Below are 13,729 nucleotides of genomic sequence, written 5' to 3' on the forward strand. Positions count from 1 at the left end.
ACATCGGTACGCATGCCGGAATAAGACATTGGCACGCAGACCGGGATATGAAATCGGCATGCAGGCCGGCATATAAAACATCACACAAGTCAGGTCAGAACATAATGACAGCGAGGGCTCAGGGACCCAAACGACATCGGAGGCAAACTACAATGCGGATCGAGAGCTAGAACACCGGACCGACGGATCTAAGATGCCGACAGCAGAGCCTATTGCTGAGGAGTGCTGGATTGATTGAGGCAATGAGTCGACCAAGGCGATGGGTAGGCTGTCGCTGGAAGGTGACCACTAGAGTGCTGACAAACTTAGGAAGTGGCAACCACCGGATAAACAAGGGAGGTGGCCCGTGCAATGGTGGCGTGCACCCGTGCGGCTAGCGAAGGCGACGAGAGAGGAGGTAAAGTGGCAGTGTCCGCGTGGAAAGGGAGGCGGCTGCTGTATGCCTCGCTGGCATTGTGTGTGAATGGCGGAGAGGAGGCGACGGCCGCTGGCGTTGCCGGCGGTACTCACGAATGGGACATGAAATAGCAGCGTCGAAGGAGGATGAGAGGTGGCTACGACATCACAAGAGGAAGCGACGGTGACGACGTTTGAGACGAGGGTCGCGTGGGTGAGGTGAAGGGACAACCAGAGGAAGAAAAGGAGAGGAGTAGCTGGCGGCCAGCGTCGTCGTCGGCGAGGAACGTGATAGGGAGGAAGAAGACCCTCTTCTCGGCAGCCCACTCGAAACCTGAACCAGTCCCCTCAGTTCGTCGTCGCGGCGGAGAAGAAGACCCCTGTGCGCGAGGCGGCGGCGAGAGACGAAGGAGAAACTCTCTCCCCCTTGGTTCGTCGTGACGACGGAGAGAAGGAAGAGGAGAGGTGCCTGGAACTCCAAAAAACGAAGCCTCTTCTTTTCTATGTGAACAGTGCCCTAAGAAGGGCTGCTATAGTAAAATGACCAAAATAGTTCTCTCATTCTCTTAATTACTCCTCTGCCCTTAATCAATATTCACTAGTTGCGAAGATAAATCTAAAAAAATATTATAATTAATTATAATTGAATCAGGATTATGATATAATTATAATTACAAATGATTATTTAATTTTTATAGACAGGTGATCTGGCCTCTTAGAATATTCACCGCCACATGGAAGAATATTATTCTACCTTTTCTAGATATAAATAATTGATACCAATAATTTCAACATTCGTTTTAACAAGCGTCCTTCATGAAAATAGGCCCGATAGAGAGGAACAAACGGGTTTGGTAGAAAACCATTTAACAGATCCGATTTGCCTGCTTCCTTTATTATGCATCCTCTTCGAGTTAGGTTCCCTCCCGTCCCCGTACCCGCTGCCGTACGCCGCTTCGATGGCTGCCGCCGGCACCGCCACCACTTCGTCTTCCCACCTGACTTCGCCGTCGTCTTTGCCGCTTTACTCTTTTGGGGTTCCCTGGCCTGAACTCAACGAAGGACTTCTGTACACTGACGTCGTCCGATCCAGCGGCAGTGGTCTCAGTTCGGTTTCCCTTTTTTTTCTCCTTCTGTTTCGTCGAAATTGGAGCTTTTGATTGGTTTTCCGATACTTCAGCTCACTCTGATTTAAACAGCTACGACTCTGATTGAGTTCTACTCCACCAAGTACAAGAATTCGGCACCATTGCAAGGGTTGGTCGGCCTCCCAAGCCTACGGAAGTTGTTCTATATGTTTTGTTGTTTTGGAATAATGTCTTATTTATTCTATTGGTTCCTTGGCCAGCTGGTTTCAGAGGATTCAGAATGGTCAGGTTTGATGACTTTCTGAGTGTTGATACAATCTGTCCATATTCTGTTTCTTTTGCATCGGAAAGACTTTTTTTTTGGTATACTGAACATATTTTATTTTTTTATCCTCCCAGATAACGGTTAATGGGGAGGTAGTTACAGATCCTATGTACATGCTTAGGTAATTATTCTTGTTTAGTTCTTATCAAGTTTTGTGCATGCTTGTCCATAAACCTAGTGTAGGTAATTCTATTTGGTATTTTTATAATAAAATAAATGCTAAAAACATTCCCTTTTGTTCTTCCATGCTTGGTGGAACAACCTTTTTTACTAATTATCTGTATGCCAAAATCAGATCTGCAATTGGTTGCATGTCAGTAGGTGCTAATGTGATGTAGCACACATGCCATTAGGCCTTGCCTAGGGACAATCTACATGTTAGTTGATATTGCCTACAACAGCGTAGCCTGATATGTAGTAAAATTAGTAGTGTTGGAGCATAATTTAGTATAGTATAAATCTTTATTGGGTTCCTACAATTACTCTCACAAATTTAGCATAACCATATTGACATCCATACCTAAAATTGGAGGCAACAGCAATGAATTAGAAGGTGTTGTGTAGAAATCCGGCAAACATAAATGTAATGTATGATTTGACTACCGATAAAAGTACAACGACACTGTGACAATGTATCCTACTAGTCACAACAAATGCAACAAAAATTCTTTCAATGTGTAATAACAACACCAATAGTTGATGTAGCTTTTAAAAAGTGTAAGAACACACTACACCTAATGCAACAATCAACTACCAACAAGTACGACAACACGCAATGATGACTAATAAGTGTAGCACAAAACTAATAATATATCAACCTGCATGTCAACTTGTAACTCATGAGTGTGATTAATGAATTTCTCTGCATTCTAACCCCAGTTCAAGTCACTGTATGCCTGCTTAAACATACATACAACTGCCTCATGAGTCATAATGCAATAGTTTGATATTGTTGCATTCAACACTTCGTACTCATCTGCTATCTCATAGCATGGTGGCTCAATGTGAAGCAATGGTCTATAGTAAGTCAAATAAACCATAAGCAATTAACCACACAAATGAAGCATAAATTCACATCGAAGAATCAACCAAACAACCTAATAGGTCCACAAAATCCATTACTTAAACAATAAATCCAGCTAGAACGTAGTGAAACAAATACTAAAACTTTGATCAAACATGATTAATGATGACACAATGGCAGAACCTAAATCTGGCAGCAAAATCTTGCAATCATAAATGTGGCTCAATTTCAACCCAGTTTGAGCCCAAACAAGTTCAATCAAACCCTGAATTCGATTTAATCCACTGTAAACCCAACTTGAACTCAATTGACTCTAATTCAATGCACTTGTATCCAATTTAAATTTACTCTAGTGCCAAATTTCAAATAGAAACTCAATTAAATGGCTATGGGTTAAATAAATATTTGGGCATAACAAGCATGCATTTTGTAACTTGCCATGATTTTTTTTACACAATTCTCAATCTGCTACAGTTGGATTTCACTAGTTAGGATACTCTAGCTGTTGATACCATTTTTGTTTTAACGCTTTGTTGTTTTTCTTTAGAGATGGTCTCCAAGTTGTTTACCATCGTCTTCCTTGGACAGAGCCTTCCACACCATACTTGCTTGAAGTTCTTTATGATGATAATGACATGGTATGCCTTTACTCAGGCTAAATTTCATATATGGTAACTGGTATAGGTTCCTGAATTTTATTGCAACAGATCAATGTAGCTTTTTGGTCAACTTTAAGAGTCAGAAATGACAAATCCTCACTTGTAGTTTCAAGCTTATTGAATCCTGAATCATTCAGGAATATTGTTCTACTACGATATGACTGCAAAATTACGGAAGGAGAGAAATTAAAAGATAAGGAGTATACTTTTGTAACAAGCAATTCATGTACATTTTCCTAGTCCATCTTTCATCCTTTTGCATTGATGTAGTATTAAAATAGAACAGAATTACTTATTATACAAAACTGAATTTCTTATATTCTTTATTTTTAGTCAATGATTTTCACATACCATGATCAATGTTTAAACAAAAAGTCCATTTGACGGCATAGGCATCTGCCTGTACGTAATAAGTTACGATTTAGTTAATACATGCTCAATTATGATTCTTATTCTCTTCACACCTCTCCTCAGTGGGATTGTTAATTTTTGATCCTCATTGCTAATCACCTCCACTGTCAATATTCAAGGTGCAACTGAACTCCATCATTCACTATGTTGAGAGACTCATGCAAAGCCTCCATGTGCTTTGGTCATTTGTTGCAAACTCACCTAGCTCTGCCACGGAACTTTGTCTTTACTCTATTCTGTCTTCAAGCCTAGTATTTTTTTGATATATGCTAAGACAGAGGGTTGGTAGCTATTGATATAGATGAATCGAGTAAATTCTCTGCCAATTGTCACAGAAAGTGATTTAAAACCATGATTTGAACATTGTTGATTAATGTAGTTTGTTGAAAAATATATTTTTTTTTCAAGTGTATGATTACATGTATTATTTTCCAATGTAATTATGGACTGGATAGGTTGATCAGTATACATTGTTGTATATACACTTAAAGAATTTTTCTCAGTATAAATAATTTCTAATGTAGATTGCATGTACTCCACATATTGCACATGCTTCTTGAAACCTTCACCATAACAAGTGCAAGGAAAATTAACAAGCTCTTGGATTTATTCAAGTTAACTAAGCTGCTTCTTTTCGTGGATTCAACTAGAATTTGACAAGATGACAAAAACTTTCTTTAGTTAGATTATGCAGAGTATGAGATCAATCACTAATGCCTCTGGAAAGTGAAAAAGGTTAGGATCCAGTTATGAATCTAAAGTGAAAACTTGATCTTGTGACATTAGAGAGTCATAAAATGATGATATGAGTGGCAATGTTATATATTCTGGATCCGTTGGTTAGTTTGCTTTTATCTTGTCTCTTATGTATATATTTCCTTCATTTCTCTTTTTCTAGTCCTACCATGTGTGCATTATATAAGCTGATAGAACATTTGAACAAAACATAAAAAATCCTTTTAAAATGGCTAGATAGTCAGTAACACTATCACAATGTTATAAGTACCTAAACTAATGGCATAGGGGCTTCATTGATAGATTGTGAGCATGGACAAAATTATAGTTTGTCCGAAGTCATCATATATGCATTGGAGTTGTTGATTTCAAGTGTGAAGACTTGAAACTGTTCTCATGGTTTTGTATCCAGCAATTGCATACTTAAGCTTTTGCTTCTTTTAAATTTTAGCTGATGAAGGTCTTTTATTCAACTGACCTAACTGTGACAAATGATCATGTGAACATATTGAAGAATCCTCCAAGTGTATAGGCAAGGGAACTTGGAGACCCATCAGATAGCAAATTTTGCTTTTTGGCCTTCTGACTTGAATACTCCATCCCTAGTGTTATACTTGTAGGTCTATTGGTAACCAATTGCCTTCTTTAATTGAATACTGCTAGCAGTATTGCTGTCATAACTGCTTATAATTTAAACATAGTGGATTGTATGGTTCTCCTGTAATATTGTTTCTCATAAGAGCAGGACCTTCACTTGGTTCCAGTTTTTTTATTGTCAATGCAACTATAGAACAGGAACTGCATGATGCAAAAAAGGTGTATTTACTTCCTTTTCTTTGGTTCTTAGGTTGCTTTAAATAAACCGTCAGGTTTGCAAGTTCTACCTGGAGGCCTTTTTCAGCAGAGAACTGTTCTAATGCAGCTTCAATGGAAAGAATGGAATTTTCTCGCATGTAACAGTTCTAAAAGATCAAAGTCACAAGAAACTCATCCTGTTCCCGTACATCGATTGGGGAGGGGCACATCAGGTTTAATTTAGTTTGTCCATGTATAGTGTTATACAGATTCTACAGATTGTATGTGTAATCGCCTACATTTGATTAGTACTTTGACTATTCTAAGAATAATAACTACTTTCCAAGTTATGACTACTGTTGTTACTTGTCAGTGTGGCAAGTCGAGAAGTATTTAATCACTTTTAAGGTAATTGATTCTATATATCAGGTATATTGCTTTGTGCTAAGACAAAACTTGCTAAGTGTCGTCTTGCGGCCTATTTTGCTAGTGGTGCCATATTTGCTGGGGATGACAGGTTAGGCAGATTTTTATTGGATATCTTTGTTTATTTGAGTGTTTTTAGCACATCAAGAACTAATGCATTTGTAGGGGTGAAATGGAGCTTGGTAAACCACGAAACATCTCAAAATACTATCGAGCATTAGTTGGTGGTATTATTAAAAAAGATGAGGTGAATTTGTTCGCCTAGCATACTTTTTTTCTTGTGTATTCTGATATTGATTGAAATCTTAAATGAACAATTTATGCTAAAGAATATATAAAAGTGTTCTTTAGCAACCTATTGTTCATGCTTTATTTTTGTTAATATGTTTGAGAGTTTGTGTAAGAAAAACTCTGATGCCTATGGTTAGTATGTGATGCTTTTGCAGGAAACAATTTAGGTAAAACCATTTTTTGCCATCATTTTTCTCTCTGAGTTATTATCCTGCATTGTTAGAGAGAGGTCTAGGTTGCTTTATAATGAGGAAAGTCATTCAAATTTAGTATCTTGTCAGAATTGGGTTGCATTTGTTTATATGTATATGTCCTTCAATGACTTCAATGTATAAATATTACTTTTATTGTTATATTCCATAAAGACATCTTTTATATAAATTTAATTCAAATTGGAGTTATAGCCATACCTCTTGAATTTTTTTGGAGATAAATATTGTCAACATGTGGATAACATGTTTTATATATCACAGAATTGCCATAGTGTTGTTGGTAGGAGATAAATATTGTCAACATTTCCAGGAATTCTGTGTTACTATGAGTTCTTTTGCATTTTTGGGAACTTTACTCTGTTTTCATTTCTCTAGCAGAAACAAGGATATCTTTTTGACATGGAATATAGGAGTTATTTGTTCTTCTATGTGTTCTTAGTCATTCAAATGAAACTTATTGAGAGAAGTCTATTGATGTCAAGATTCTGGTGGTAAAGTACGTGCAAGTTTTCTCTTTAACACTAGCCAATATTTCCTTTGTAGTTGGTAATCAGGCAGCCCATTGGTACAATCAATTATCCAGGAGTAGCGAAGGGACTTTATGTAGCTTCTTCATCAGGTCATTTTCTTTCTGATCCAGACTATCAGTTTTATTTTCTTCAGAAGTATTTGTTAGATTTTTCATCTTGAATGGTAAAATTGTACACAGGGAAGCCAGCACTGAGCAGAATGCAAGTTCTTGAAAGAGATGATCAGAGAAACCAAACTTTGGTGCAGGTATATTATTGAACATATGCTCAGGATCTACTTACTATATTTTCCTATGTTCTTATCCTCATCAAAGCTAATCTGCATTATTGAAACTACATGTGGAGAACTGAATTAGTGAAGCCTCTTTATCTTTTTTGCTTCAGAGTGTATCCTTGTTAATTTTTTGCTCGTGGGCTTATGCTTAACTTCTTCAATGCATATCAGCAGCCTAAAATCATTTGTCTCTGTTTACTTTTCATAACTAATGCTTTTGCTTGTATAGTAGAAAACAGGAAATTCTGAGGAAGGGGCTGAACAGTAGCAAATATAGTAAATTATGTTCCTTTACTAGTGAATGAACTACGATATTATTTCTTTTTATGTGAGCATTAGCATACTTTCATTTACCTCACTCATTGCTAGAGAGCTCATTCTTGCTATTTCACTTCTCTCATATCTTATCCTTTTGATTTTCGATATTTAAGTCTTAATTCTTTTGTTGCATTATTTATTTGAACTATATTACTTGTAGAGGAACCATTGTGTTCCATGTGTGCAATGCCAAATGCTTATCGTTTTCAAGATACTATGGATTGGATCATCCTTTTTTAGATAGTTTAACCTGACATGTGTTAGCTACAATTGTTTTATGATTTCTTAATATGCCCTTTGGAATATTGAAAGGTTGAGATCCATTCTGGTCGACCACATCAAATTCGCATCCATCTTGCATTTGTTGGCCATCCACTTGTAGGTGCGTTACATTTGAACTTCTTTTTGTTTGTGCTGGAGTTTAAGTTGTATGCTTCTTACTTCCTTGTCCAATATAAATAAAAGCTGTAATTAACTTTTTAACTGCCTGCTATAATTTTGTTGATTGTTGAAATACACATTTCAAGAATTTCAGTTTTTAGACTCTACTGTGTTTGGGCATTCTTTTGTCATCGACATGCGGTATTCCATTTGCTATCCTTCTACCTTGGGTCCTTAGTACCTGTTAGGTTGTCGCTAACGTTCCTCAAAAGTAAAATTCTGCCAAGTGATCCTGGCAATTTGAGGAATATGGGATGCTGAGTTTCTCATAAACATTATCAACTGCATATTGTTAAAGGAAAAAAGAATGCTAACTGGAGTCTTCATTCTGCAATGAATGAGATAATGGGTAATGTTGTAGTTAGTTAATCTGTAATAGCTTAAATTCTGAAATAAGCAATTGAAGAAAGCCACCAACTGATCACTTGCAGAGTAGTTAGAATGAACATTTGTAAGAGTACAATTGTCTCATGTGAGTCCATTTGTTGGTATGGCAACAATAAATGCAAGTGCAGAAAAAAAAATTGCCAACAGATAATTAAGTTGCTTTTTTGGGTGGATTGTTATACACAGTATTAGAGCATACATAGTCCTAGGCTTATTCAAATTTTTGGACAGCTACCTTTGACAGTTGAGCCGCCATGGGCTTCACATGTTATGGACTAGGATAATGCTAAGATAGTTAGACATTGGGCCTTGATTAGAACATCAAATTTGTGGGCGAGATGACACCTCAGATCAGTCCACATGGAAAATTGTGAATTAATTAAGGGAGTATGTAGTCTTGAAGGATGAACTAGCGTTAACTTGGATATAAACACTTTGGGATTAGCCTTTTCAGTTAATAAATCAAATTTTCCAATCTGAATAAGCGGTTATAAGTGTTTTGTGCAGCATTGTTGGGCTTCCAGAATCTGCTTCTATATTTGTAGACTGTCATGAAGACATGGGTTAATTGGCATAGGCTAACACATCAAGTATAGGCATTTTCTATTCTTATAGTTGAGTTGTTATTCCTAACCATGATTTCCTAATTCTGGAATTAGTATTGAACATTCCTCATTATGTTGAAAGCCATTTAGTGAAAATGATGAATAGTTTCATATTGGATCTGTAGGTGTGAGTAAATGAGGAATATGTGGGTTATGGGTTTGGAGCAAGAAATGAAGAAGGGAAAATTATATTGGATTTTGCGACATCACATGATCTTATACTAGCTAATGTGTTTTTTAAGAAAAGAAAAGAATATTTGGTCGTCTTCAAAAGTGGGAATAATAAATCACAAATTGACTTTCTTATGGTTAGGAAAAATGATAGAAAGATTTGTAAAGATTGCATAATCAATCCATGAGAAAATTTAACTACCTAATATTTAATAGTGTTGGATATATGCCTTAAACACAATATCAATAGAAGGAAAATATGCACGACTCCTAGAATTAAATGGTGGAAGTTAAAGGATAGGAAGCAAAACATATTTAAGAACATGGTAGGATTACAAGTATTAGAAGAAATATACAGCGACTAGAATATGATATGGAATAAGATGATATCAAAGTTGAAAATTATAACCAAGAGTAAGTCAAAGGGACGTGTACTACTAAGTAAAGAATCTTGGTGGTGGAATGAGAAAGTGCAGGATAAAGTGAAGGAAAAATAAATAGTCTATAAGGAATTATATGATTTTAAAATGAGAAAAACTTTAAAAAATGTAAGTAGCTAAGCAAGCAGTGAATGAAGCTAAGAGTGAAACTTTTGAATGTTTATATCAAAATTGAATACAAAAGAAGGGGAAAGAAATATTTACAGAATAGCTAAAGCGAGAGAGAGGAAGACAAAAGATCAAAGTTTAGATGATCAATTTAATTTAGATAATTTAAGTAAATCAAATGAGTATAGAAATTTAAATTTTTATCGTAGAATTCAAATTTGAAAGGGAGCCTTGGCGCAACGGTAAAGTTGTTGCCATGTGACCAAAAGGTCACGGGTTCGAATCTTGGAAACAACCTCTTGCAAAAAACAGGGTAAGGCTGCGTACAATAGATCCTTCCTCGGGATCCCGCATGGCGGGAGCTTCGTGCATCGGGCTATCTTTTTTTTTATTTTATCGTAGAATTCAAATTTCAAAAGTAGAGTAAGCTTTAAATGAGATGCAAAATGGAAAAGCAGTTAGATCAGATATTTCGATAGAGGTGTGGAAGGTATTGAATGATTCACAAAGTTATTCAACGTGATATTGAAAACTTAAAAAATGCCTAATAGAGTAAGTACTCTAGTTTCCTTATATAAGAATAAAGGCGACACACAAAATTGTGCAAACTATAGGAGTATTAAATTAGTGAGTTATACTATGAAACTTTGGGAAAGAGTAATAAAAAAAAGACTAAGGAAGAAGACCACGGTGATCAAAAATTAATTTGGATTTTTTGCTTGGGAGGTCCACAATAGAATTATATATCTTCTCATTGAAAAGTATCGAGAACAAAAGCAAGATATATAGATGGTATTCGTTGATCTAGAAAAAGCTTATGATAGAAATTATATGGAGAACGTTAGAAAAGAGAGGTGCTAGTATAGCGTATATTGAACTAATTAAGGATATGTACGAGGATGTAATGACAAGAGTGAAGACTTTAGACAGATTAATCGAAACATTTCTCATAGAGATAGAGTTATATCAAGGATCAACTCTAAGTCCTATCTTTTTACACTAATCATGGATGAGCTCACTAGATACATCCAAGATACAATACCACGATGTATGTCGTTTGCAGATATTGTTTTGATAGATGAGACACGTGAAAGAGTAAATGTTAAACTTGAATCTTAGTAGGAAATGTTAGAAGTAAAAGATTTTAGGCTTAGTAGAGTAAAAACAGAATATATGAAATTTAACAATATTAGATGTAATGAGATAATTGTTAAGATATGAGATGATGAGTCGTTGAGTTTTAAGGATTTAGGATTATTTATGCAAAATGATGAAGGAATTGAGAGATATGTTTTACATAATACAAGCGGGATGGTTGAAATGGAGGATAACGTCAGGTGTTCTTTGTGATCGTAAAGTACCTCTAAGACTTAAAGGTAAGTTTTATAAAAAGATGGTTAGATCTGCTATGTTATATGGAACTGAATGTTGGGTTATGATGCGAGTACATGAGCAGAAGATGAGAGTTGTAGATATGAAGATGTTAAGGTGCATGTGCGGACATACAAGGATGAATAAGATAAGAAATAAAAATATTAGAGAAAGTCAGATTGCACTTATTGAAGGAAAACTCCGGGAGACACCTTTAAGATTGTACGGACATTTACTTAGACAACCAATAAATGCTTACGTTAGGCGATGTGAAATTATGACAAATGTCCATATTAAACAAGGAAAAGGAAGATCAAAAAAGGCTAGGTTAACAAAAATAAAACAAGATAAAATTTATTTAAATATAAATGATGATATAATAGAGGATAGAGCCCAATGACATAGAAGGATCCATATTGCCAATCCCTCCTAGTGGGATAAAGTTTAGTTGTTGTTATATTTGTAGGTGTGAGTAGCCTTTTATTTATTTTTATATATTTTTTTATTTGTGTTGATGCTTATGTGGCAAATGCATGCACACGTGCCAAAAAAAAAACTCTTGATCGAAAATTCCCAAACAATGACCCCATTTATTTGAGCAAAATGTGATATTGCTTATCCCAGGCCGAGCCCCACGGCAAGATAGTAAATCACGGAGGGTATTTTGCCTTAGTGCAGTGGCTCGGGGAGGTCAGACACCCAACAACAATGGCCCCATTTATAAAATTCCTTATCAGTGCCCATAAGAGAGAATTGTAATATATCTAATTTTATTATCACCTCAATACTGAGTTCTGTATTTGTTTTGGGTATTTAAAGCAAGATGAACGTTTTTTGGGCACTTTGTCAAGGTTTATGCTGGCTAAGAGCATTTACTAAACGATTTATATTTTCATCGCAATGGTATGAATTTGACATGCTCTTTTGTCACAACTAAGCAGGTGATCCTCTTTATGACATTGGTGGGCAACCTAAAGCTTTTGAGTCGGAGTCTATCGGTGATTGTTTTGCGAATGATGGGTATGTCAGTCTTGTTTTTTATAATGTTTGTGATAAACTGTGAGGTTTTGAGATAATTTAATGATTTATTGATTTCTCGTTTACCTTTTTATAATATATGCTTTTTATTATGATTTTATCGTTTTTATTCCCTCAGGGGATATCAGAAGCCAATGCAAGCTGTACCTGGAGATTGTGGTTATTACTTGCATGCACATAAGCTCTTCCTTGATCATCCAATTACAAGTAAGGTAATTGTTTACTTGTTTTTCTTGATCATTTGATACCTTGAAATAGGTTATCTATGGGAGACATTTGTATGGTATTAGCACTCGAACCTCCATTCTCTTTAGCAGAAATTTTGAAATATTAGAAATGCTAGAGAACATAAACTAGCAGCTTTTTGGTTTATGCTAAGATGATAGAGAAATCAACAATCTAACTTCCATGTTTTGTAACATACATCTGATTGATTGAACAAAACACGATGTTTTGATCCCTAAAATGTTTCTTAAATAAATGTTGGAAGTACGTTAAAAGTTCCTGCTGGTTTGTGTGCTTGTCACTCTGAGCATGAACCAGGCCAAAACAAAATAGTGGCATTCGCAGTTTATCTAATTGCATGACATAGCCTGTGCACGCCTCAGGTATATGACTATGGCTCAGACCAGTCGCCAGATTAAAGCAAAGCAAACACGTTTGTTTATATTAGGATTGTATGTGGATAGGACTATATAAGATTTTGTTTATTTAAAGGTGAAAGTATAGTCATCAACCAGATTAGTTCACACTTGAATGGTGGTGATTCCTGAAGTAAAATTCTACTTCAGGTCACTACTTCCAATGTGAGTTTAAGAAATTTATTCCAAGGTAGTTATGCCTGTAACTCTGCAGATTTGCAATTTACCAGATATGCCAAGAAATTTTTGGCGAATCTAAACAAGCCATTTTTGTATTGGCTTCTTCTCTATTATTTTGCATCTTTGGTGAATTTTGTAATTAGCTAAAGTGCTCTGCTATTGATACCATGCATCTGGTAAACTTGGCAATTTGACTGTATTATTGGTTTAATTTATTTGATTTTCCTTGCAGAGAGTAGAAATTGTTGCTCCACTGCCTGCCATCCTCCAGACAGAAGCTGAGCGACATCAAAACATATAATCAGTGCAAGCAATGAAGCCCTTGAAACATGTCTCACTCATTATTGCTCTCAATTATTGGAAATTTTCCATAAGTTTTGGTCATTACATCAAATGTCAATCATTGCTGGAGGATGGTTATGTAATTTCTTTTATGTATATTTGTTTATGAGAATTATGACCGCTTCATTCTCAAATTAACCATATCTTTTTGTTCTATTGAAGGATGGCATACCTTATTTGATATTGCTCAGAATGTCAAAACTACTTCGTCGTGGTTTTGACTTTAAACCACTATTTAAACAATGGCTTCTTTGCTTATTATAATCAGTCTGTTCCACGTTTCATATCGAGTTATACCAATGCGAGTTTTCCATGCCCAATTTATGAAAAAATATCAAGTACATCAGATTTCGAGAACATGAAATTTAGAGAGTATGTGTCACGTTAAAAATAAAAAATTTCATATCTTTCTATTATTAAAAAATCTCTCTAACAATTCTTTTATAGGTTTCATATTTTTTATCAATTATTTAAATATAATTCAAGATAATTAAATATAACATAGCATAAGATAATTAAAT

The 13,729-nt window shown here is 35.5% G+C and overlaps 1 protein-coding gene across 3 annotated transcripts; it reads left to right on the top strand.

Annotated features, from left to right (window-relative positions):
• The first annotated feature begins 1,309 nt into the window (after positions 1-1,309).
• Positions 1,310-13,448, top strand: LOC122050297 (RNA pseudouridine synthase 5-like). 3 transcript variants are annotated; one of them, XM_042611219.1, is made up of 14 exons: positions 1,310-1,503; positions 1,596-1,653; positions 1,745-1,772; positions 1,884-1,930; positions 3,381-3,471; positions 5,486-5,666; positions 5,863-5,950; positions 6,025-6,106; positions 6,906-6,981; positions 7,072-7,139; positions 7,797-7,866; positions 11,949-12,027; positions 12,164-12,257; positions 13,099-13,448. In XM_042611219.1, the coding sequence occupies exons 1-14, from the start codon at positions 1,356-1,358 to the stop codon at positions 13,165-13,167; spliced, it is 1,179 nt and encodes a 392-aa protein (XP_042467153.1). In that variant the 5' UTR covers positions 1,310-1,355; the 3' UTR covers positions 13,168-13,448. The 3 variants fall into 3 exon arrangements, with proteins under 3 accessions (XP_042467153.1, XP_042467160.1, XP_042467166.1); XM_042611226.1 differs by having other exon boundaries at positions 12,164-12,252; XM_042611232.1 differs by having other exon boundaries at positions 1,461-1,503; positions 1,745-1,767.
• Positions 13,449-13,729: the final 281 nt, after the last annotated feature.

The sequence above is a fragment of the Zingiber officinale genome, chromosome 1B (genome assembly GCF_018446385.1).
Source record: "Zingiber officinale cultivar Zhangliang chromosome 1B, Zo_v1.1, whole genome shotgun sequence".
Classification (NCBI taxonomy): domain Eukaryota; kingdom Viridiplantae; phylum Streptophyta; class Magnoliopsida; order Zingiberales; family Zingiberaceae; genus Zingiber; species Zingiber officinale.

Excerpts from the sequence above, each read along its gene's own strand:
- LOC122050297 (XM_042611219.1), top strand. The coding sequence starts at position 1,356 with ATGGCTGCCGCCGGCACCGCCACCACTTCGTCTTCCCACCTGACTTCG. Across the intron at positions 7,140-7,796 it reads GAAACCAAACTTTGGTGCAG|GTTGAGATCCATTCTGGTCG; the intron begins GTATATTATTGA and ends GAATATTGAAAG. Across the intron at positions 12,028-12,163 it reads GATTGTTTTGCGAATGATGG|GGGATATCAGAAGCCAATGC; the intron begins GTATGTCAGTCT and ends TTATTCCCTCAG.